Genomic DNA, 25863 nt, shown 5'->3' with positions numbered 1-25863 from the left:
TGAGAAGTCAAGAAAAATGACACCTTTTATAAATACTATATCGTTATTTGGAACACAGGCATTTCATGTGCATTCCGTGTCTACAACGATCTATGTAAATACATCGTTAAAACAGAAACGTTTTTCATGTTTTAGTAATAATTGACAAAATGTAGACATGAAGTTTATAATGTGTGAAGCCTGAAGTCCAAATATCAAAGAAACACTTTCACAAAAGGTACAAATATAATAGAACAAGGGCGCTTCTATTCAAAAATATAGCTGCAGAAAACGCACTATAGCTCGAATGTTATTTATTTGGATCACATAAAGACGCGCTATAGCTCAAATGTTATTTCTTTGGTTCACATAAAGACGCGCTATAGCTCGAATGTTATTTATTTGGATCACATAAAGACACGCTATAGCTCGAATGTTATTTATTTGGAACACATAAAGACGCGCTATAGCTCGCATGCTATTTATTTTGCCAACGCTACACCTTCCATATCTAAACACTAGCATGGTGTATGTGCCCAAAAACTGCATTCTCGTACCATTGCTCGCATACTAAAGTGTCAGCAGGTATTTTTAGTGACATTACACGTGTAATTTGTGAGCATGCCCTTGACGATCAAACAGAGGAAGCCTCTGCAGTTCACTTGTGACTTTATGCTGTAGATCTGGCTCTTACATACAAAGAACGGTGCATGTGCCCAAAACATTAACATTTATATGTTACTTACATAAAAGCCAGATCTAATGTTATTTACCTATTTACCTTGAGTTATTTACTTACATGACAAGGGTTCTACATCGGATCAAAAATGTACTTTTGCCATCGCTGTACTTTGTATATGTACATGGTACGCTCTGCACTTGTGACTTTATGCTGTAGGAAGTAAGTAAATAAATAAAGGTAAATCAGATGTTATTTACCTTGAGTTGTTTACTTACATGACGACGGTTCTACATCGGATCTGGCTTTTATGTAAGTAACATCCATCCATCCATCCATTTTCCAACCCGCTGAATCAGAACACAGGGTCACGGGGGTCTGCTGGAGCCAATCCCAGCCAACACACGGCACAAGGCAGGAAACAATCCTGGGCAGGGTGCCAACCCACCGCAGGAAGTAACATATAAATGTTAATGTTTTGGGCACATGCACCGTCCTTTGTATGTAAGAGCCAGATCTGTCACGAGTGCAGAACTTCCCATGTACATATACAAAGTGCAGCAATGGCAAAAGTGCATTCTTGATCCGATGTACAATTGTCGGCATGAGTTGAGTGTACCTCTATTATAGCGCGTTTATGTGAAAACAGCAGTGTCAAATGTGTTGGGGGAGGGGGGGAGTTGGGAACGTGAACGCGGCTGAGAGAATAACAGAATAGAAAAAAACAATGCTATCCTTTACAAGTATCATAAATTACACCGGCTGTTACAGACTCAAATCAAATGTATGTTTTTATTCTAAAATAGTAAGAACATGAGCAGCTCAGTTCTCAAAACGGACTTGCCTGGGATCGAACCTGTGAAGCTTTGGCTTCAAGTCAGCAGCTGATATCGTTGCACCACCGAAGCTGTCGTAACAATTGCGTGTCAATGTCGCAGGTAAATGCGGGTTGTTTTTCTGCAGTTATATTTTTGAATAAAAGCGCATTTGTTCTGTTATATTTGTACCTTTTGTGAAAGTGTTTCTTTGATATTTGGAATTCAGGCTTTACACATTATATACTTCATGTCTACATTTTGTCAATTATTACTAAAACATGAAAAATGTTTCTGTTTTAACAATGTGTTTACATAGATCGTTGTAGACACGGAACGCACATGAAATACATGTGTTCCAAATAACAATATAGTATTTATAAAAGGTGTCATTTTGCTTGACTTCTCACTCTATACAGCTCCAAGCAACTGACATGCAGGTAAACAGATTTGAGCTGAGAAAACTGTGCGGCGGTGGGGGATGTGATAGTAGGCTGCTTTCTGCTTATCAACACTTTTACAGGACAAAAGACGCTGATGGAGAAGTGTGAAGCGATTTAAGGTGGGACGGATCTATGAGTTTTTTCGTAGGCTCTGGTAATTCTAGTGTTAAGGGATATTGAATCAAGACTAAAAGAATAAGAAATTGAAAGATTCAAAAGTTTCAAGGGAAACAATTGCAATTTCAGGTAAAAAATACTAAATGCTAATTAAATGCGGGAGGCCGGATTTGCACTAAAGATAGTAAAATATAATTGGTTTCCAAGATGACCATCGGATGTTAATCTGGTGTCTGTTAGGAAAGGTGATGTATTTACAACTTGTAAAGCAGACAGGTCTTATTTCTTTTTAAATACAAAAAAGAACAGAGTGTCACATGTTTATTTGAAGGAAAGTACAATGCTATAGCCAACTGTAGATTGGTTGGGCCGATTACCACTAAGGATAGAAAATAACAGCAAGCTAGCTAAAAATCATGAAGTTGCACTTGGATATCTGTTAGCAAAAGTAATATTGTATATTTATGGTTATTTAAAAATGAAGGCATTACCTTTAAAAGTGTTTTAGACAGAAAAATGAATAATTTATCCAGGGTGTAATATCACAGCACAAAGGCATTCAAAGTATTTCTTACACTGCAATTGCTGAGAAATATGGTCCTGGGAACAACCACTGTTTGAGAAAGTGAACGTAGCAGTCCAGTCAAGGCTCTCCTTTTATTAATTTAAGCTTGTATTTGGTAGAAAACATCACATTCGGACAGATATTACAGGCACATATTTATTATTCTCGTCTTTTTCTATCTTTCATCTTTAAGAGGATAGTTAGTCATTCCTACATAGGATTCCTGTGAATATGACATACTTGGTGAGAATGTTCAGGGATGTCTGATGAATATTGATTGATATTTGAACCTGCCTGTAGCCTCCTCTCAAGTCAGCTAGTGCTAAGATGCTGCTGTGGCAGCAGCCTGTCCTGCCAGAAAGAGAACCTCAAGGGGATATGAACATTAATAGAAAACTGACATACAGAATCCCCATGTAGGATTTAGGGCCTTTCCCTACAATTGTTGATACTGAAATTCTTGCTATGCTCACAATGAAAAGTGTATATGTTTTTTTTTCATGGCATTATGGTCATGATTGCTTTTATTATTATTTTTTTTTTTGTGCTTCCCTGAAGTGATTGGGACAATTTATGTATTCTTTGTGGTGTTTTGGCATCCAAGAAATAGAATTTTGGTGTTTATTTAGAGATTTAAGAAACAGCATCTTTGTAAAGTTTATTTTTTTAACATTATGCTTCAATGCCATTTTGTTTTTCTTTTGGGTGCTGCCATTTACTGGAAGTAACATTGATAGTTTCCATGACGTTGAGTTCCGGAATTGCAGCATATGATGTCATCTGTGAGACCATAAAGAGATTGGCCTATGCATTACATTAGTGAGACTGGATAAAAACTGTTTTATTTGACTATTGCTTCTTTGGTGAATTTCTGGTTAAAAGACTTACTTTCCGACTTCTTGAGTTTGATTCTTATGTAGCCACTAGATTCAAATGACGCAGAGGCTTATCGACTAGTTAACAATCCCAGCATGGGTTGTGGTTTACATATTTCTCCTGGTTCTTTACATAAAGATTTTTACTCTGTCCTGAGACGGAACAATTAACTCCATGACCCAAAACAAAGGGAAAGCGAAGTAATCAGACTTATAAGGTTCTAGAGTACTGTCTCACTTTTTCTGTTGTTCAGTAAGCAAGCTTGTTACTGCCATTTAGTGTGTTGCTCAGTCCTTCCCTCTCAGTGAGCAAAAATGAGTCTTATGTCTACTTTCTGAATTAGGGATTGATCAGAAGAAATGCAGATATTCTTATGATCCAGTAATACCAAGACTGTGAGCCTTTGCAAAGTGTTTTGATGGCCAAGGTAGTTTGTCAAACTTACATACATGCATTTTGTAGGCCGGCAGAAGAATTATGCCAGGCTGACCTACACATTCTATTTGGTTTGTGCTGCTACAGTGAACCCTGAGCCATCAATTTTGGGATTAACTCAAACCTGGAAGGCAAGGAACTCAAAGGTACACCTTGCTTCTCACTCCTGACAGCAATTTTCATTTACAAAATATCTAGGCATCTGTTTGAGGATGGCTCTATTGTTTTAATGACTGCAATTTGTGGATTAGGCCACAACGCAGTGTGAAGTAGCTTGGGTGAGAATCAGCATTACCAAACCTGAGCCATCTCTGCAGAAGGGTAAAGCAATCATTGAGTAGAAAGCCACTGCACTAGGCAAAAGAGTATACTTCAGTGTATATTTTATGTCAAATTTAATGTCAAAAGGTTTTTAAGTGACTAGAAGTGTGGCACCAATACTGCAAACCCTGAACCAGATAGTAATTTGAAACAAGGACAAAGAAGTAATTTCATTAATCAGTCTTTTTGGTCTATTTTGCCATCTTCACCCATGCCTATGTTCATTACTCATGCACTGATCTAAAATAATGCAGGTACAAAGCACTGAAATTATGTTGCTCCACAAAACTGTAAAACTTACTCACAGTGTTAGAAGGAAAAGCTTACTAGGAGACACTGGAGTAGAAACACTACTGCTCCTGATGAAAACGAGTTCAGGTGAAGTGAATTGAATATTTAATAGCTGGTCATGGTTGACTTTTAAATACAGTTAAAATACAATTTAAAAATATACAATTTGAAGAAAGTAAAAGGCAACATTTTATAGCACTTTTTTCAGCTGCTTCATACAAGTTGCCATTTGCCATTCATCTACTGTAGGTACAGTTTTCTGCATGACAGAAGTATATCTTAATGTCTGTGTACTCACTGTAGGCTGTATGCACACAATCCCTATGACAATGCAGCAAATTAAAATAAAAAACATTTGAAAATTAATTGTTTTAGTCATGTTTGTTATGCCTTTTCCAATTGCAACACTCAAGTCTGGTCCCTCCCGCACGAAGAAATGTTATTTCTCCAGTAGAAGCAATAAGTTTAATGGGTAGGATGAACTTAACAGTTGATAAGTTTTGGTACTTACTTTCAGAGCTTTGCATGGACAAGCTCCTGAGTACCTAACCAGTCTGCTCCATCTGGGCAACAGGGCCTTCTAGTTGTCCCCCGCACTCGGTTAAAAATCTGTGGGGATTGTGCCTTTCAGTCCATGGCACCAAGACTATGGAATAGCCTGCCTTGTGGTCTGCATGCAGCAGAGTCTGTTGATCCTTTTAAAAAATAACTGAAAACATCCTAAAGTGGAGGAGTTCAAGTATCTTGGGGTCTTGTTCACGAGTGAGGGAAGAATGGAGCGTGAGATTGACAGGCGGATCGGTGCGGCGTCCGCAGTGATGCGGGCTCTGCATCGGTCTGTCGTGGTGAAAAAGGAGCTGAGCCGTAAGGCAAAGCTCTCAATTTACCAGTCGATCTACGTTCCTACCCTCACCTATGGTCATGAGCTATGGGTAGTGACCGAAAGAACGAGATCGCGAATACAAGCGGCTGAAATGAGTTTCCTCCGCAGGGTGTCTGGGCTCTCCCTTAAAGATAGGGTGAGAAGCTCAGTCATCCGGGAGGGGCTCAGAGTAGAGCCGCTGCTCCTCCGCATCGAGAGGAGTCAGAAGAGGAGGCTCGGGCATCTGATCAGGATGCCTCCTGGACGCCTCCCTGGTGAGGTGTTCCGGGCACGTCCAACCGGGAGGAGGCCCCAGGACACGCTGGAGGGTCTATGTCTCCCGGCTGACCTGGGAATGCCTTGGGATTCTCCCAGAAGAGCTAGAAGAAGTGGCCGGGGAGAGGGAAGTCTGGGTATCTCTGCTCAAGCTGCTGCCCCCGCGACCCGACCTCGGATAAGCGGAAGAGGATGGATGGAAGGATGGATGAAAACATTTATTTTTAAATAAGCTTTTAATCAGTGCTGAATAGTTCTAGTTTGTTTATTTATTATTTTTATTGGTTTTGTTTATGTTTTGTTTTAACTGTTGTATTTGTACTGTATTTGTTGTTCAGCGCTCTGTGACCTTTAGTCTGTGAAGGGCGCTATATAAATAAACCACTATTACTACTACTACTACTACTACTACTACTACAACAAAGTTTGCCTCTTTGTTTGTTTTTTCTCTTGGAACACTCATGGTCCAAAAAATATATATAGTTTTTTTTTAATGCATATGCAAACTCTATTCTTTGGGAGATCTTGCACCTGATATACCTAGAAAGGCAAGAGGAAAAGGAGTGATTTCTATGATAATTGTATTTATGACTATTTATGTACATGAGCAGGGCTTTATATAATATGATTTATGTTTTTACTCTCAGATCTTATAAATAAATGCTATGGTCCCTATGCCATATACAATAATTTTATTAGCATTGTATAAATAAGGCAAAGAGTGCTTAAACAATTTGTTTTTTCTGCTTATATTAAATTAAAGCTGAATATAATAAAAGATAAAGAACACCTTCTTGACTATAATATCCCAAAGTCAATTCTAGATTGTTTCACATGCTAGGAATAAAGTGACTCTGATTCCCATTCATGACCTGACAAAAACAGCGATATGCCAAGTCTAATAGTGGTTACCACTAGATATGCAAAATAACAGGTTAACAACTGTAGAATAAAATGTACACTAACTGCTGAATGTTGGAGGTGCACTTGAACAAAGGGGTTACCAAGGATTTTTTATTACTTTTTTTTTGAGGCTGTTCTGTTCTGCTACCTTTATATACAGTATAATATGCTACCATGGCTGTTTGTTTGTCTGTCCAGGATTTTAAATCACGTGTAGCTTGCAAACCATTTAACCTATTGACCTGAAATTTGGTACACATATACTACGTGACATCTACTATCCGCTTTTGGGGTGATGATTGACATCCAATTTTATTCCTCTTTTTATTTTTATTTTATTGCAGAATCTACTCTCAGCAGTGGCCAGCAGGGCGGCCATGTGGCACATGTGTACGGGTGCTGTTCTTATCCCTACCGCCTTCACTGTCACTTCCCCTATCTCTTCATATCTTAAATCATCCTTGAGGCAGATTGAAGACTTAAGTGCCAGTTTAAGTGAAAAATTACAGAAAACGTACTAAGTAATTGCAACATAAACATTGACTTAATCAGTTTTAACGCAAAAAGATGCTGATGAAACAAGAGAAGAAGTGGGCCGCTAGGGTGGAGAAAAGAAGAGTTGCTCAGGAAGCAGCAAGCATATCAACCTCTGAGCCAATGAATGCTAAATGTACAGAGAAAGAGTATGAAAACCATGAAATCACGTCATCGTGCAGTACGCCATTACTGGTAAGAACAATAATTGACTTAGTGGTAGAATTCTGTGAATCACAATGCTCATAGCTTTAATGATTTTTAGGCTCACATACACAAACTACAGAGGTCAGAAGAGCTGTTTTTTTTTAGGCCACTCTTTGGGAAGAGTTATATTAGAAGATGATACATATGACCAGCAGCACAACAATACTTTTTCTTGACCAGCTATAAGATACTTTGCATGCTCTTATACACTGGCCAACGAGTATTCAATTTTAGCATGTTTATTTGTTTGTAATGTTTGTATTATTTTATGTCTCCTAATATATTGTTTGTAATAATTAAATTGTTCAGTGTATGCACCGACTGAATGTGCTCTACTATATGTTGTGAAATGTTGCCAACTAAAAGTGAACAAATTTTTACTTGTGGACAGTCACATTCTAAGTACTGTATAAATAAGAGTTTTTCATTAACTAAGATGGATACGTTCATTCAATTTAAAACATTACTAGAAAGAATCAGAACATGGAAATCATGATACCCATGCAAAAGGGACGTTTTGCTCATCTCTCACATCTTGCACACTCATGATATCTCGTTTAGTAGAGTCCTTATTGAATTCTTGACCTCATACTGCAAGAAATGATTTGCTTGTCAATTAATAGTGGATTATGAAGCAAAAAAGTTTTCAATGTGGATATATGGAATTTTGTATTGAATGTCTGATCTTGTCTCACTACCCACCCCAACCCACTGAAATCCATGGACGCAGCAAAGTGGTAGTCTGAGGTTATTACCTGACCGTGAGGGCCCATCATGGGATTGCTGGGATTGTGGGGTGGAGGCTGTGCGTGTGGTGAAGGCTGTGAACCGGGAGGTCCCTATGGAGAAAAGGAAATTCATAGGTTACAACATAGCAAAGTAAAAGAGATCCGCACTCCACATGTGCTCAAGGCTGGGGATTAAAGTGTTTTGCTCAGTGATACTGTACTCAAATAGTTTTATCTAGGCATTTTTTTTTTCCTTCCTAGTGGTATTTCTGTTAGCCATATATTTAAATCAGTGATCCAAGTTCAATGTACTCCACTCGTGTGAAGACCAAACGCAGTGCATGTTTGCAGAGTTTAAGTTGTTGAGTGATTAATAAAAGAACTTTATACTGTTGAGACACTTGTCAGAATATCAATTAATTTTTATATTGGTTTGACTTCCCAGAATAACTAGTAACGTTTTACAAAATCATTTTTAAAAAAAGACAACATATGGTTAAGCTATTTAAAATATAGGACAGAAAACTTACCTTGGAAAACAAAATGTATCGCCTATTCACCAGCATTAACAATGTTATGCTAATGAACCAATCAACACACTCAGAATAGATTAAAGTCATAAGTGGAATGTAACGGTTCTCCAGACTACTGTTTGATAAGTGTCAAACTCTATTACACAGAGTGATCATTTTAACTTCTATCAATTTTTATATAGTACACTAGTGAGACTACATCTGGAGTATCATGTACAGTATGGATAGCCATGCTAAAAAAAACTAAATAGCAGTACTTGAAACTGTACAGAGGTACATCCAGGCACAACCCAGGGCTTAAGGACATGTCATATTTTGACATCTTCAAAAAATTAAACATGTTTAGTCTGAAGCATAATAGATTGCGTGGGGACCTAATCTAGGTCTTCAAAATCCTCAAAGGTATTTTGATAAAGCAAATCCATCAGAATTATCCAGTTTAAGGGTGAATCACATACTCAACGACATCAGTGGGAATTAAGGGGAAGTGCACTTAAGACTGAAGCTAGGAAGCACTTCTTTATGAAGAGTTGTGGGAATATCTGGAAAAAACAACCGAAATATGCAGTTGAAACAGACTCCTTGACAACCTTTTAGAAGTATCTAAATGAGATATTGGGACAACTTATTGTAATTATTAGCTAAATAGACGAGCTTGATGGACTGAACGATCTACTCTAGTTTGTCATATCTGTTGGTTTTATGTACTGTAGCATCTTCCCACTGTTGAAATTCAGGTAGACAAATTTGTACACTGCAATTTGCAGAACAACTGCAATATATGATACCAGTTATTAGCGCTGTCCAAAATTCAATGGTGAGTGTAAGCTTATTGATTGTGGCTACTTGAGTTTTCAGCTGTTTTGGGTAAAATGTTTTTCGATATGGCTGGTAACACAGCCTGTAAATGAAGTGTGGTACCCTAGCTCAAAATATTTGATTAAGAGAAAGCTGAAAGCCTTTGATTGATTGGTATGCATTGATTGGTAACATGTATTGTTCTATTATTGGACCTATTTCAGCACAGTATTACAGAGTTGGCTATGAAATTCGTCAATCTTTCACTCAAAATGCTTCCAAACTACATTCAAGTAGCTAATATTAAACTTAATACAAGTCTGCCTTTGGTGATGTCTTACACAAAACCAATTAGGCAAATGATGAATAGTTATACATCAAAACAAATCTGTGCTGAGTGGACAGTTAGTATAGAAGCAGCAATATTATATTTTCTACAGTATATTCAAGAATAATCCTGACAGTTGCTCAAATTGCCTGCATAAAATTTTATATGCTATAGCTTTAGTATGTTCTTTACAAGAACAGAACTTCCTGAGATACACTTCAAAATGGTATTTTAACAATGTCCACTTTTTAACAATGAGAACCTGGTCAAACTTGGAGCTGCTGTCCGAGTTTATCTACATAAGTAACAATGATGCACTCACAACATACCTCTGTCAAACCTGCTAATCCAATTCATGGAACTCAGAGCATATCAAGGCAATATCAGACACATGTCTAGAATTATATGTGGATGAGGCTTCAGTCCAAAGCAAGGTACATACAAGCGCACACAAAAAAAACTGGACTGATTCAAAACTTCCAATTAACACACAAGAATGCAGAGGGAAAGCAAAATACACAGTGGAAAACCAGCACAAATACTAAGCAAACAATGACTGGGTATCAGTTTCATATCCAAAACCCCAGATCCATATGAGGTAGGAACACTAACTGCCCCAAGGTTCTTTTATATTTTTAACAAAATGTTAATTTGGTATTCTTAGTGCATTCTTTGTATATGCACACTGAAAAGTGTATAGCAGAAACACTGAGAGACAAAATGCATTTGGGTACTGAATAAAATGACACCAAAAATAAAGACGCTAGGCAAGGAGATAGGGAGCTCCAGGAGATCCACTCTAATTTAGCACATCTCACACTCAATACTCAAAAAAAAGATGCCCAGCAGCTTCTTAAAGGTCAGGTTGTTAACAAAGAACAAGACAGAAGCAGAGTCCTGGAAAGGAACAACTAAGATAATAATGTGCACTGAAATGTACAGAGATGGAAGGTTAAACTGGTATGACACCAAAAATAAGTACTAGTCATGGATATAGTAATGTGTATCCTATCTTGTGACATCTGGAGCAAGGCACTAATCAACACATCATGGGAGGACAACCCATACAGTGTACATAAATACATACACTCCCACTGTCACAAAAGCCAAGTCACTTCAGAAACACAAATTAACTTACCATGTACCTCTTTAGGAAACAGAGAAAACTGTGCATGAAAGAACTATTTAGGATGGGAATCCAGTTTTCACTACAACTGTAAAAGTAGGCATCTTTTTACAAAGTTGCTACTTGTGAAAACTGAATGAATAATTTGCCATCATTCAAAGTATAATCAAACAAAATCAAACTGTTTTATTTAGTACAGTTAGCCTAATTACGAAGCAACATTAAAGTATGGTTGGTAGAAAAGCAATTCTAAAAATATTAACTATATGATTTGAATAAATGAGAAGCCACTGTTCATTTTTGGAAGATTGACGCTTCCCTTGATAGTTCAAGCAGTCTGTTTTAACATATGCAAGTTTGGTTTTTTATTTAAACTATGAGAAACATGTGAGGTATGAGTTGAAATAAGAATGAATTTTTTGCTTAGTATTGTAAATTTATAATAAACCACTTTTGAGAAAAACCTAGACACTTCCCAATGACTGGAAAAACAATATTTACCATCTTATGGTTATTAAGAACTCAACAAATTAACTGAGGCAAAAGATTAAAAATACAATTTACAGCAGACATGGTACATCATGCCCTTGCCATCAACTACACAGGTTGTTTTACTTGAGGGTTCTTTAAAACATTATATAAGTAAGTTATAAGTATAGCAGCTAACACAGCCGAATGTTTTTAAGCAGCAAATGCATCTTTACTGTAAAGTGTTGACATAATGATGTGTAAATGAAATGTTGATGCATATGCTGTACAACTGACTTAATTTTGAACTATGCCTGCCAAGCAAACAATGATGAAAATATAAACAGAGTGAATGCAAAGAGATTTCCCAGACTCTGCTTAAATTAGTTGTTTAGCTTTAAAGTGTTTATGTATGCAATTATTCTACAATTTGGTAACCTACTGTTATTATATTCTAGTAGTATTTTTATATATTCATATATGTGTGCTATACAAGAATACAATGTAATGAATTGAAAAAAAGACACTGGAGAAGTATTTTATTAATGCGATATCTCAACAAAATCCAAAACTATAAAAAATTACAATATGCTCTAAACTACATGTACAGCAAAATACTGAAAATTATTACTGTATATCAAAAAGATTCAGTAAATTGTGTAGGGATTTTTTAGTAGGCAGATACCCTCACAATTCAAAGTTTTTTTACTTCTTACTTAAAGTAGGAAGTAAATTCATTATTATTAAGATTATTTTAATCTTGGCAGTTATAAAGCTGTCTAGATTTTTAAGCAATGTGCAAAATACCAGTGCCCTGGTAGTGTGATCGCTGAAAATAAATTTTAAAAACACATTATGGTACTACAAGTCACTTGGTACCTATTACTGCATTTGTGAAAATGTATGCTCAAATACCAATGACCCAAAGAAAGTCAATAGTTGGGTGTTCCCTTCAATTTTAGCACATTTTAACACTGAAATGTTGTGTTTCTGACCAAATAAGCGACAATGCTGGTCTGTGGCAGGGCGACTTTAATGATGTTTTATTCAACCGTTCTGAAAAAAACAAGAAAACATTTTCTCTGATTATCAATATTGGCTTTAATTTAAACTGAAGTGAAAACAAGGCTCTATAAAAAGAATTATTACCCAAAGGTTTCATTACTGCTGAAGTGAGCATTTAGTGGTGATGCAGCGAGTGATTTGGTAGCCTCTGTTCTTCCACACAGAAGTGCACACATGCAACGGATAGTGGCTGCACTGTGTGATATTGATCAGAAGTAAAAGACATTGTGGCTTTTGTTTGCGATTATCCTATTTAAGATGTGTGTATAGCTAACTATATATTCAACAACATCAGAATAAGATTTCCATGTTCAACCAAAAACAGAACACTAATGGGACCACAGACAGATACAGTGGTGTGAAAAACTATTTGCCCCCTTCCTGATTTCTTATTCTTTTGCATGTTTGTCACACAAAATGTTTCTGATCATCAAACACATTTAACCATTAGTCAAATATAACACAAGTAAACACAAAATGCAGTTTTTAAATGATGGTTTTTATTATTTAGGGAGAAAAAAAATCCAAACCTACATGGCCCTGTGTGAAAAAGTAATTGCCCCCTTGTTAAAAAATAACCTAACTGTGGTGTATCACACCTGAGTTCAATTTCCGTAGCCACCCCCAGGCCTGATTACTGCCACACCTGTTTCAATCAAGAAATCACTTAAATAGGAGCTGCCTGACACAGAGAAGTAGACCAAAAGCACCTCAAAAGCTAGACATCATGCCAAGATCCAAAGAAATTCAGGAACAAATGAGAACAGAAGTAATTGAGATCTATCAGTCTGGTAAAGGTTATAAAGCCATTTCTAAAGCTTTGGTACTCCAGCGAACCACAGTGAGAGCCATTATCCACAAATGGCAAAAACATGGGACAGTGGTGAACCTTCCCAGGAGTGGCCGGCCGACCAAAATTACCCCAAGAGCGCAGAGACGACTCATCCGAGAGGTCACAAAAGACCCCAGGACAATGTCTAAAGAACTGCAGGCCTCACTTGCCTCAATTAAGGTCAGTGTTCACGACTCCACCATAAGAAAGAGACTGGGCAAAAACGGCCTGCATGGCAGATTTCCAAGACGCAAACCACTGTTAAGCAAAAAGAACATTAGGGCTCGTCTCAATTTTGCTAAGAAACATCTCAATGATTGCCAAGACTTTTGGGAAAATACCTTGTGGACTGATGAGACAAAAGTTGAACTTTTTGGAAGGCAAATGTCCCGTTACATCTGGCGTAAAAGGAACACAGCATTTCAGAAAAAGAACATCATACCAACAGTAAAATATGGTGGTGGTAGTGTGATGGTCTGGGGTTGTTTTGCTGCTTCAGGACCTGGAAGGCTTGCTGTGATAGATGGAACCATGAATTCTACTGTCTACCAAAAAATCCTGAAGGAGAATGTCCGGCCATCTGTTCGTCAACTCAAGCTGAAGCGATCTTGGGTGCTGCAACAGGACAATGACCCAAAACACACCAGCAAATCCACCTCTGAATGGCTGAAGAAAAACAAAATGAAGACTTTGGAGTGGCCTAGTCAAAGTCCTGACCTGAATCCAATTGAGATGCTATGGCATGACCTTAAAAAGGCGGTTCATGCTAGAAAATCCTCAAATAAAGCTGAATTACAACAATTTTGCAAAGATGAGTGGGCCAAAATTCCTCCAGAGCGCTGTAAAAGACTCATTGCAAGTTATCGCAAACGCTTGATTGCAGTTATTGCTGCTAAGGGTGGCCCAACCAGTTATTAGGTTCAGGGGGCAATTACTTTTTCACACAGGGCCATGTAGGTTTGGATTTTTTTTTCTCCCTAAATAATAAAAAACACCATTTACAAACTGCATTTTGTGTTTACTTGTGTTATATTTGACTAATGGTTAAATGTGTTTGATGATCAGAAACATTTTGTGTGACAAACATGCAAAAGAATAAGAAATCAGGAAAGGGGCAAATAGTTTTTCACACCACTGTAGATAAATAGACGAGAAAGACAAGATAAAAAAAGAAAAACCTGGCAGTTACAGCCTCATATGCATGCCTATTTCTGTTGGTATAATTTAAGTCTATATATCGATGCACATTGATGACAAATATGAAACATGACAAAATTAAAATGATCTTTAAATTTGAAATGACTGCCACCAGCATGGTGTTACGTGCTGAATGCATATTTGAGCCATAAATTTACCTTGGAACATGCAATATCCATGTCCAGAAAACTTTGTCAGATAAAAAGTACTTTCTTCATAGTATGTAGATTTTCTAAAAATATAGTCACAAAGCACTGTAATACAGTGGATTAAAATTAAAAATACTGAAGGGAACTTTAAAAATAAACTAACAAAAGTCTGTCTGATCCTCCAAGTGTTCAATGCACTAGGAGAGATCTACACAAGCTGTTCCATCTTAGATTTAGGCATGGCTAAAAAAGTGGCCTCAGCAGATGCAATATTACGAGCATGTGTATGCACTGACTAATAAGATTCAAGTGTCCTTTAGTGTTTTATACGTTAGGAGAGCAATTTTAAATCTTTTTGGATTTCCATGCAAACTCGTATTGTATAATCACAAACCTTACCCCATCACGAATTTAGTAGAAAACGTTCTGAGCATATTAAAGATTACAGAGAGTCTTATTAATGAAGTTTTACAGAGGGGCTTAGCAATAATAAGTTCAATTAGAAAAGTATAAAACTGTCTACAGCAACAAAGGACAAAAAAAAACATGCAATAAAAGATAAAGTTGTACTTGCTTCATGCCAATTAACAGATTTATCATTTCAAAAAGACATCACTATTTTTCAAAAATAAATGAAATTCACATTACAAAATACATGCCTATCATGTGACAAAAGGAAAATAATACCTGTATGATGGCAGTTTAATGTATTTTTTGCATTTGAAACATGTCAATTGTACAGAAGTATTTTTTGAAACATGTTTGTGGCGACCTACATTTCTCAAGAATTAATATTTTGCTGGGCAGCATGGTGGCACAAAACTTAGTGGTGTTGCTTCACAGAGTCATCCACCAAGGTCTGAATCCTGACCATGTTCAGTGTGCATGTTGTGTCCATGTGTTACCCTGGTATTTCTCCCTTTTTCCAAGAATTTACAATTTAGGTTACATAGCGACCCAAATGAAACCAAATGTGAGGGGGACTATTAGCAAGCCCTGTGACAGACTGGCGGCCTGTTCAGAGCTGTTTTCTGCCTAGCACCAAGTGCTGCTCACACAGACTCTGGAATCCCATACCCTGACCTGGTTTGAGAAGGTTGTTTATTTAAAAAACTGCCCACAATCATAAGCATAAATGATAATGGCTCACTTACAACAGTGACTAGTGTTCAGTTGGAGAATAATCAGTAATAAAAGATATATGTGCAAGTTATATCAATCAAAAAGGATTTAATAACGAGAAGATTTAACAGTTAAACATCAACAATACCTGCTAGTCCAATATTTCATACTGTAAATCTATAGTAAATGTGAGGTGGGCCTATACATGTTGTGGCTCCACAAAGAGATTTTTCTTTTAGTATTCAGATAATGAAAGTTTGGATTAATATACAAGATACAAGATAATAAATTGATTGAACAGATTTGATAGAAATCAGACTGCCAGGTAAAATTAAGTAGATTCATTAAATCAAAGGAATAAAAAAATAACACTGGGACCTTATATAATGCTAAAATATTAAGTGAGGTGGTAGCCAATATGTATACTCCAGGGAGAGCCAGAAAGCAGATAAAACACATTCAAAAATGCATTGCGAAAAAAGTCATTTTCAGTTGGATCAACAACACTTTTTTAGCAAAGGGATTAGAATGGGCATATAAAATGTAGACAGTTTCTAATCATCACATAGTAAGTGCACATATTTGTTTTGCAATGTTTGCTCATCTTATTCTTTAGTAAAAGTATATTCATTATTCTATTAAAACCATACTGGAGGGATCTTATTCTTTAAAGTGTACAGCATGTACTCAAAAAATACAATAAAAGCATTTTATTAATAGGAGAAGATGCATAGAAATTATCAGTGTCAGTCCTTAAAATGTGCATCATAACCATTGACCTTCATAACCATTAATAAAATCAAGTTCAAAAACTGAAGAAAAATGTGCAAATATAATAAAAGTGTAAGAAATCATGCAGTGTATATTCACTCATTTTCCACCACTTCTCTGACTGGGTCGGAGAGACAATATTCTTAGCAGTGAGGCTCATACTGTATGTCCCTTACATCAGACACACTAGCCAACTCATACTGGGGGATCCCATAACATTCCCATGGCATCTAAGAGATATAATCCTCCCAGCGACCCGTGAGTCTTTCCCAGGGTCTAATCCCAGTTGGTAGTTCCCATAAAACTTCCACTGGGAGGTGTCTAGGAAGTATGTGTATCAGATGCCCAAACCACCTCTTCTCTAAGCCTATCCTGGATGTCTGTGCTTCTCAACCTATCTCTAAGCAAGAGCGCAGATATCCCATAATATTCCAATGGCATCTAAGAGATATAATCCTCCCAATGTCTAATCCCAGATGGTCATGCCTGTAAAATTTCTGCTGGGAGGCATCTGGGAGGTATGCCCAAACCACCTCTATTCTGATCCTATCCTGGATGTCTGTGCTTCTCATCCAATCTATAAGCAAGAGCCCAGATATCCTGTGGAGAAAGATAATTTTGGTTGCTTGTACCCATGATACAGTTCTTAGGGCCATTACCCAAACCTCGTAACCATAGGTGAGGGCTGGGACATAGATTGACTGCTTCTCGCTCAGCTCCTTCTTCATCATTATGGATCAATATAGTGATCCATGTGTCAATCTCAACATCCTTTCCTGAGGTACTTAAACTCTTCTACTTGAGGCAGTAACTCACCTCCTGCTCTGAGAGGACAGTCCACTTTTTTCCGACTGAGGATCATATTCTCAGATTTGGAGGTCCTGATTCTCATCCTTGCCACTTCACACTTGGTCACAAACCAACTTAATGTGTGCTGGAGTTTACAGCCAGATGAAGCCAATAAAAAAAGCAGTGACACGATTCCAAGATCACCAAACTAGACACCATTATCTTCCTGGCTGCACCTTGATATCCTGTCCATGGAAATCACAAACTGTACAGGAGAAAAAGCACAGCCCCTGGTGGAGTCCCACAACCAATGAGAACAGTACTGATGTTTTCAGAGTATGTGGGCGCAGTTCTCACTTTGATAATACAGGGACCAAATAGCACTTATTATAGTTCCCGGAATCCCACCTAGTATAGAATCCCTTGAGGAACATGGTCAGACACCTTCTTTAAGTCCACAAAACACATTTAGACTGACTGGGTGAAGTTTCATGGTCCCTCCAGGATTGTGATGGTCCACTGTTCCAAGGCCTGGATGAAACTCACATTGATCCCTCTGGATCAGAGGTTCCATGACTGGGCAACATCTCCTTTCTAGTACCCTGGCTGAAGAGTGAGCCCCTGACAGTTGTCCAGTCCCCTTTTTAAAAATAAAGACCGCAGCCATGATTTGTCAATCTGGAGGCACGGCTCCTAATAACCTTGCAACACTGAAAAGGAACATCAATCATGACAGCCCAATAATGTCCAGAGTCTTCTGCATTTCTGGGTATTGTCACTGAGGAGTTGCTACATTACCTCAGTTATCTCCCACCGAGAAATGGGCATGACCCCCCCACCCCCCATCAGCTTCTGGCTCTGCCTCCTCCAAAAGGGGGTGCCTATCAGGTTCAAGAGCTCTTCAAACTGTTCCTTTCAGCTCCACACTCCATCATCATTTCAGACCAGAATTTCTACACCCTTGCTGAGAACAGCCTGGGTGAAGCTCTGTCTTCTTCTTCTGATTCCCCTGATGGTTTGCCACAAACTCTGAGCCTGACTGATAGTCGCTTTCCATGGTCTTTCTAAACTCCTCCCACACCAGGGCTTTTGCTTCCCTGGCCACCAAGGCAGCAGCTTTTTTGGCCTTTTGGTACCCCTCTGCTGTTTTGGAAGTTTCTCCAGCTAACTACACAAAAATGCTAATAATATAACAATCTGAATTAGTGCAAACTGAAACTAGTCTGTTTTCTCAGACTCAGTAGTGCCATGCAGTTTACAATTTTAAAATGCTAGGCAGTCTCGCTTTTTAAAAACATCAAATCAATTTAAGCTATATTTTCTTAATTAGCATGTCAAGGCTTACATTTGTTATTTAAAAGTAGTAAAATTTACAAGTGATCCAAGCTCTTTAAGTCTCTAAGTAAAACAAAAACAGATTTCAAATTATTTTGAAACCTGTTGCTGAGTGGAGAAGTAGTCTCCTCTTGTTTACCTGTTATTCTGTAACTTAATAACAGCAAACTGGAAAGACAGACAGACCGTCTGTCCCTATTTGAAAAATGACAAATGTGCATACCCTTTCAGCTGCTGACTCTGACAGCTGTCTTTCAGAAAGTAACTGTAGTGCTAGAGTACAGTTGGCACGTCAGTAAAGTATTGCAACGACTCAGAGCGTTACATCAGCCGGGGATGGAATTAGCACCGAGTCAGCAGCAGTATAAGCTGGCACACCATTATTCAAATGAGCAACTTCAGAGCCAGCCACAGGGGAGCCTATACAAAGGGAAAGTCTGCTACAGTCACACATTCTAGTGTGGCCAAAGGATGCTTCCAGAAGAGCAGCAAAATGCTCTGCCATTTGTTCTGCTTCTCCTTGCCACAACATTTTATAACATATTTGGAACATCACTTACCCTGTTGTCAACTCAAACACATTTCTGACAGGTTTTCCCAAGGCCCCAACCCTCTCTTTCTCTTCTTTTTCTCTCTCCCCCTATATATATTCTTGCATCACAGACTTAAACTCTAATAGAGCAGATGGTTTCAGGTTACATCCTGCACAGCATTAAATTATACAATATAGAGATTTTTAGATGTGCTGTGATAAATTCTAAAATGTTAGTATATATTTCTCTGGCAAGATGACATTCATTTTTTCTTGCTTCATCTACAGAATCTGTGTTTTAAATTAGTATTATATTTAGCTGCTTTTCAAAGACAGTGTATTTTTAACATAGGCACAAGTTCTGAGTATAGACTTTTTTTTTGCTTGGAACACATCCACATTTACTCTAATCATACATTAGAAAGGGGTAGTGATGAGACATTAATCTTCTAAAAAGGCCTCAGGAGAGCTATACATGATGGCCAACAGTATGTTGAAGATGCATTCAATGTAGCAGAAGACTGAAACTTCAGAGCAAGCACACATCTGTCCTGTTTTACAGCATCAACCAGCAGGCTAATGATCATTTAGAATAACAGGACTAAATCATTAAGAATTAGGGACTCATTTAAATAATTAGGGGAATTCCTACGAGAGTTTGGCACTGGAGTATTATTAGAAATGGAAAAAAAACAGAACTAGAAGAAAAACCTGAAAATACAGTTTTTTATCCTTGTCAACATAGCAATGAATAAGCAAATATTTGGACAAATCATCTTTGATGCTGAGTAAAAAGATTTAATTAAGATTGTTTAAACTGTTAAGTATAGTTTTGTGCTTGACAGGATATCTCAGTACAAATAAAGACTAAGCAATATTTGGTTAAGATTCCCCCCACGAGACTCAAGGTAAATAAGCACAATTTACTTCCATATTACTATTCAAAATCTTTAATTTTGTTGTCAACAGGATGAAGCATTTCAAACTAATGAACATGTTACAACTAAGAGATGTAAACCATATTAAAAAATCCCCAAAATGAATCATATTCTTTATAAACTAGAATTAAAACCTGCTATACCTTAATATACTATGGTACATTTGGCACTTTCCTTTATCTTGTTTTTTTGTAGACAAGGTTGTAAAAGTAAGACACATAGGGTGGGACAGAAAGCAACCTACTGTAACTTGAAAGCATAGTTATTTCCTCGCACATCCTACATTTAACCCAAATTAAAACTCAAATTATAAATGGCAAAACAAATTTAAGGTTTCAAAATAATCATAAATACCCACTGTCACAGATGGCTGGGGTTCTGACCCGGCTGGGATAGCTAGAAGGACCGGAAGGTGACCATTATGTCTTCCGGGTCATGAGGGGGCAACTGCCCTGGAGCAGGAGAGGACCACGGGAGAGGAGGAGAGACCTTCCAACTCGTTGGGACCCAGGGGGCGCTGTAAGCCTCGTGGAACCTGAAAATATTTACTTCCGCCACACTCGGCAAGATGGCGGAAGAACCTGCCAGGGACGCCCGGAGAGCTTCCGGTGCAAAGGACAGCACTTCCGCCACACCAGGAAGTGCTGCTGGAAGGACGTCATCAGATACCTGGAGAACATCCGGGCAGGAATAAAAGGGTCCGCCTTTCCTCTCTTTATGGGAGCTTCGTCCTGCTCCCACTCCCGACTCAAGCTCCCCATTTGTAGGAAGGCGGCCCCTTTTATTCCTGCCCGGATGTGCTCCAGTGTGTCTGATGATGTCCTTCCGGCAGTTTATAAATGCCAATACTTTCAAGATCCAAGTCTTCTTAGAATTTCAAGTAAAGAACTACACACCTCAGTATGTGCGTCTTGGGAACTGCACGTCTGACATTGTGGTCAGCAACACAGGAGCACCACAAGGGACTGTACTTTCTCCGATCCTGTTCAGCCTATATACATCGGACTTCCAACACACCTCGGAGTCCTGCCACATGCAAAAGTTCGCTGATGACACTGCTATCGTGGGCTGCATCAGGAGTGGGCAGGAGGAGGAGTATAGGGACCTAATCAATGACTTTGTTAAATGGTGCGACTCAAACCACCTACACCTGAACACCAGCAAAACCAAGGAGCTGGTGGTGGATTTTAGGAGGCCCAGACCCCTCATGGACCCCGTGATCATCAGAGGTGACTGTGTGCAGAGGGTGCAGACCTTTAAATACCTGGGAGTGCAGCTGGATGATAAATTAGACTGGACTGCCAATACTGATGCTCTGTGTAAGAAAGGACAGAGCCGGCTATACTTCCTTAGAAGGCTGGCGTCCTTCAACATCTGCAATAAGATGCTGCAGATGTTCTATCAGACGGTTGTGGTGAGCGCCCTCTTCTACGTGGTGGTGTGCTGGGGAGGCAGCATTAAGAAGAAAGACGCCTCAAGCCTGGACAAACTGGTGAAGAAGGCAGGCTCTATTGTTGGCATGGAGCTAGACAGTTTGACATCTGTGGCAGAGCGACGGGCGCTCAGCAGGCTCCTATCAATTATGGAAAATCCACTGCATCCACTAAACAGTGTCATCTCTAGACAGAGGAGCAGCTTCAGCGACAGACTGCTGTCACTGTCCTGCTCCACTGACAGACTGAGAAAATCGTTCCTCCCCCAAACTATGCGATTCTTCAATTCCACCTAGGGGGGTAAACGTTAACATTACATAAAGTTATTGTCTGTTTTTTTACCTGCATTATTATCAATCTTTAATTTAATATTGTTTTTTGTATCAGTAAGGTGCTGCTGGAGTATGTGAATTTCCCCTTGGGATTAATAAAGTATCTATCTATCTATCTATCTATCTATCTATCTATCTATCTATCTATCTATCTATCTATCTATCTATCTATCTATCTATCTATCTATCTATCTATCTATCTATCTATCTATCTATCTATCTATCTATCTATCTAATGTTTTGTATAAATTATAAATCATGTCACTGTGAAATTTTAAGTTAGCTTTTTTTCTTCTTCTTCATTTTTGCCTGTAATAATTAAAACAGGAGAACTACAGATTTTTAAAAACATTTTATTATTAATGTTTGTATAAATGCATATAATATTATCTCATATTCTATTTTGTAACATTGAGAATGCACTCTGAATTTGTCTTCTGAGAAGAAACTTAGATAAAAATAAACTCAACTGAAATGAATAAGAAGGTTTTCCAAAGCATACCACACTGCAAGCATTGCAGCACTGCATGGCTTTACTGGCATGTCAGGAATAAAATCAGTTTCTCCTAAAAATAAATAAATAAATAAATTTAATAACACTCTGTTACTGAAAGATATTTTTATTACATGCAGTCCATATAAAAATTACTGTCATGGAAATTATGCATACAACTCAAATTACATAGATAATAATGAAAAGAAAATAACTACAAAACAGCATTCCCGAGCATGCCAGAGATCTGATTATTGAAAAGTAGTAGTAAGGTGATGGAAAGAAATACATTTCAAAAACATTTAACATCCATCAATGCTCAAAGCACTCCACTATACAGAAATACAGTAAATAACCACCAGCACAATGCTTAGATCTGGCCGTCCTTCTAAATGTATTTTGCATGACAACATATTTTAGTGCTGGTGAAGTTACTGCAAGAATATCAACTTGAACTTGATATAAAGTTTTTATTCATGAATGGTAACAAAGAAGCCTTGCGTGAAAAAAATACACCTGACCTTGCCTAGGATAAGGAAGAGAGGTTTATGATCAGTGATGTTACAATGATAACTAAGAATGGTTCCAAGGCCATTTAAAACTACTGTCATTTGGAATTGGCTAAAACATTAGGCTGCAGCACACAGAGCTGTGTTTTTAAGATTATTTGTTCAAACAATATATATGTTTGAACAGCAGCTGATCACAATCATCTGCTGGAAACTGAGTACCAAACAACAATTTCCTCAGCACATAACTGACATTTGAACCAGCTAATGAACAGGAACATATTTCATAATTCCTTTTTAAAAAATTAATTTTAATGTTATTCTTGTACTATTCAGTCTACTCTTAATCAGCTTTAGAACTGAAAGAGAACAAGCCTTTAGATCGAAGTCAGGAATCAACCCCAAACATAAATAATGTAAGCATTCAAAAAAGAAAGAAAGAAAGAAAAAATAAATAAGACAATCACACCTTTGTAGAAGTTAGCAACAGCACCAGCATAACATGTAATTCTGTAAAACAGCAGGACATTAGCACATCTGTGGCTACTATAACCACTGGCGACTTGGAGGAGCCGTTTCAAAAAAGATATCAGTTTTATTTAATTTTTTGCCACTGCACAAATTAGTTCTGCTACTTGAATGACATGCTGAGTACAGATGTAAGTGTCTGTACTGCAATGATAGAAAGGCTGAGAGGTGCAAGGATGAAATTTGGAGTTCTGTGCGGCAATTCTGACTTCTAGTGAAGTCTGTCTATGGCATTAAATAGTAACATTTTTGAAAATTGTGAGCTCTACTGTATTGGAGTGATCTATGGCCTATGAAAGTGAAACATGAAGCAAACCCTGGAAGAACAGAGATGAGAGTGACCATGTGGATTTGTGGAGTGTGAGCAAGACTTGGTGTGGAGGTGACAGCTGTTGTGCTAAGGAAAAACAAACTAAGGTGGTTTCGATATATGGATTAAATAACAGAGAATGATTGGGTGAAGCGGTGCACCAAGATGGATGTAGCAAGAATGAGTCCCAGAGGGAGGCTAAAGAAGAAGAAATTAGGAAGTGGAGACAGATAAAATGAAAAGAATGAGTCTCAAACCAAAGGATGCTCTGGACTGTGGAGAGTGGAAGAAAAAGATGTGGAGGGAAACCAGTTAACCTTGATAAACCTATGAAAAACAGTCAAACTGGTACAAGGTAATTTTCCATAATAATGGCAGCATTTGCTGTTGACACACCCACCACATGATGAAACAGCTCGGGATCCTGATTGACAACCCCCCAGGCAGACACACACTCCAGCCCCACCCACCTGAAATGACCATCTATCTGCTGCAGCCAGGTGTTACATGGGCGTCCCCTTGGCCTGGTCCAGCCACTCGGGTCCTCAACAATGAGGATCCTGCAAGCCGGATCACCCTGAGGTAATCACACCACATGACCATAGTGCCATAACTGATGCTCCCTCACAACGTAGGTAATGTGCCTCATTCGAGACTCCATGAGCAACCACTCATTCAACACAAAGTCAAACCAGCAGTACCCAAGGATTTTCAGAAGAGACACAGTATCAAAGGAGTCCAGTCTTCGTCTCAGGTCACTGGATAGCGTCAATGTCTCACAACCACAGAGCAAGACAGGAAGCACCAGGACCTTTGTCCTTTGCATAGACATCGGGAGTGCCACACAACCCTTTCCAGTGACCTCATGACCCCCCCACCCCCATGCTCTCCCAGTCCATCTACTGACTTCATAGGAAGAGTCACCAGAGACATAAATATCACTCCCAAGGTAAGTAAAGACTTGTAAGGTGAACTAATATGAAAACAAACTAATCAACTACTAATGATTTTTTTTTAAACATGCATTTTTCATTTTAAATGATCTTGTAGTATAGCTAACCTTTTATTGCTGAATTCTTTTTCAGAATAATTAATTTAAAATGCAAAAGTATTATTTGGCAGGGTATTTCCATTTGAAAATGTCAGCTTTATGCATGATATGATACATATTCTTATAAAACATAAGCTTTGTTATCAGTATAAAAAGTAATAGTATTACCATTTCTACATTAAGACATATCTGCTCCTCCTATAAAGACTACAAAACCTCCCTTATAGGTTATTATAGGTATTTGGTGGAAAATCTCATAATATTATGAAACTTAAGTTGAACTTCTTGTCCTAAATACTAAGTGGTAAAGCAATTACAGTACAACCATCCCCACAGTAAAGTTCAGTGATGGTTTGTGATGCTTTTAGCAGCAAGGAAGTGAAAACCTTCGAGATTTATAGTAAGATAAATGGCATAAGTATGGAAATACCAGTGAAACATGGTGCTCCTCTGTCAGAAAAATGAAACTGAGACTCATGCTCATGTTTTAACAAGACAATAATTCAAAGAAGGTAACACTGCAGGGGTGTAAAGTAAAGGAAAAATAAGTCTTGAATTTCAGGGTAAGACTAGTGACCTAAGCCCAATTAAAGACCTGTGCAAGACCTCAAAATTGCTGTTTATTACTGTTCTCCAACTTACTCAACACAGCAACAGCAATTTTGGAAAGTAGGAAAGGGAGATACTGGTTCAGCACAATGTGAAAAACAATTACTGTTAGTTAGAACTGTCTGAGGGCGGCACGGTGGCGCAGTGGGTAGCGCTGCTGCCTCGCAGTTGGGAGACCTGGGGACCTGGGTTCACTTCCTGGGTCCTCCCTGCGTGGAGTTTGCATGTTCTCCCCATGTCTGAGTGGGTTTCCTCCGGGCGCTCCGGTTTCCTCCCACAGTCCAAAGACATGCAGGTTAGGTGGATTGGCGATTCTAAATTGACCCTAGTGTGTGCTTGGTGTGTGGGTGTGTTTGTGTGTGTCCTGCGGTGGGTTGGCACCCTGCCCGGGATTGGGTCCTGCCTTGTGCCCTGTGTTGGCTGGGATTGGCTCCAGCAGACCCCCTGACCCTGTGTTCGGATTCAGCGGGTTGGAAAATGGATGGATGGATAGAACTGTCTGAAGTCATTCAGAAAAATAATGATCTAGATGACGAACACTTAAAAATAATGACATTTAAAGTGTTCTTTTTTCCCATTCTTGT

The 25863-nt window shown here is 38.3% G+C and overlaps 1 protein-coding gene across 6 annotated transcripts in view; it reads right to left on the bottom strand.

The window, feature by feature from the left end:
- The window catches only part of ssbp2b (single stranded DNA binding protein 2b), a 761138-nt gene that overhangs the window by 176005 nt on the left and 559270 nt on the right, over window positions 1-25863 (bottom strand). For 4 of the 6 annotated variants that reach the window (XR_007935389.1, XM_051929625.1, XM_051929622.1 and 1 more), the window contains exon 6: window positions 8059-8142. The exons of the other annotated variants lie outside the window; for them this stretch is intronic. Coding sequence is in view for 3 of the 4 variants with exons in the window: in XM_051929625.1 (XP_051785585.1) it covers window positions 8059-8142 (84 nt within the window). In the remaining variant the exon portion in view is untranslated. The remainder of the gene's footprint in view (window positions 1-8058; window positions 8143-25863) is intronic. 6 annotated transcript variants of the gene reach the window in all.

Source organism: Erpetoichthys calabaricus, chromosome 7, assembly GCF_900747795.2.
Source record: "Erpetoichthys calabaricus chromosome 7, fErpCal1.3, whole genome shotgun sequence".
In the NCBI taxonomy this organism is placed as follows: domain Eukaryota; kingdom Metazoa; phylum Chordata; class Cladistia; order Polypteriformes; family Polypteridae; genus Erpetoichthys; species Erpetoichthys calabaricus.
The sequence above is the reverse complement of the archived record's forward strand: the minus strand, read 5'-3'. Positions and strand labels throughout refer to the sequence as shown.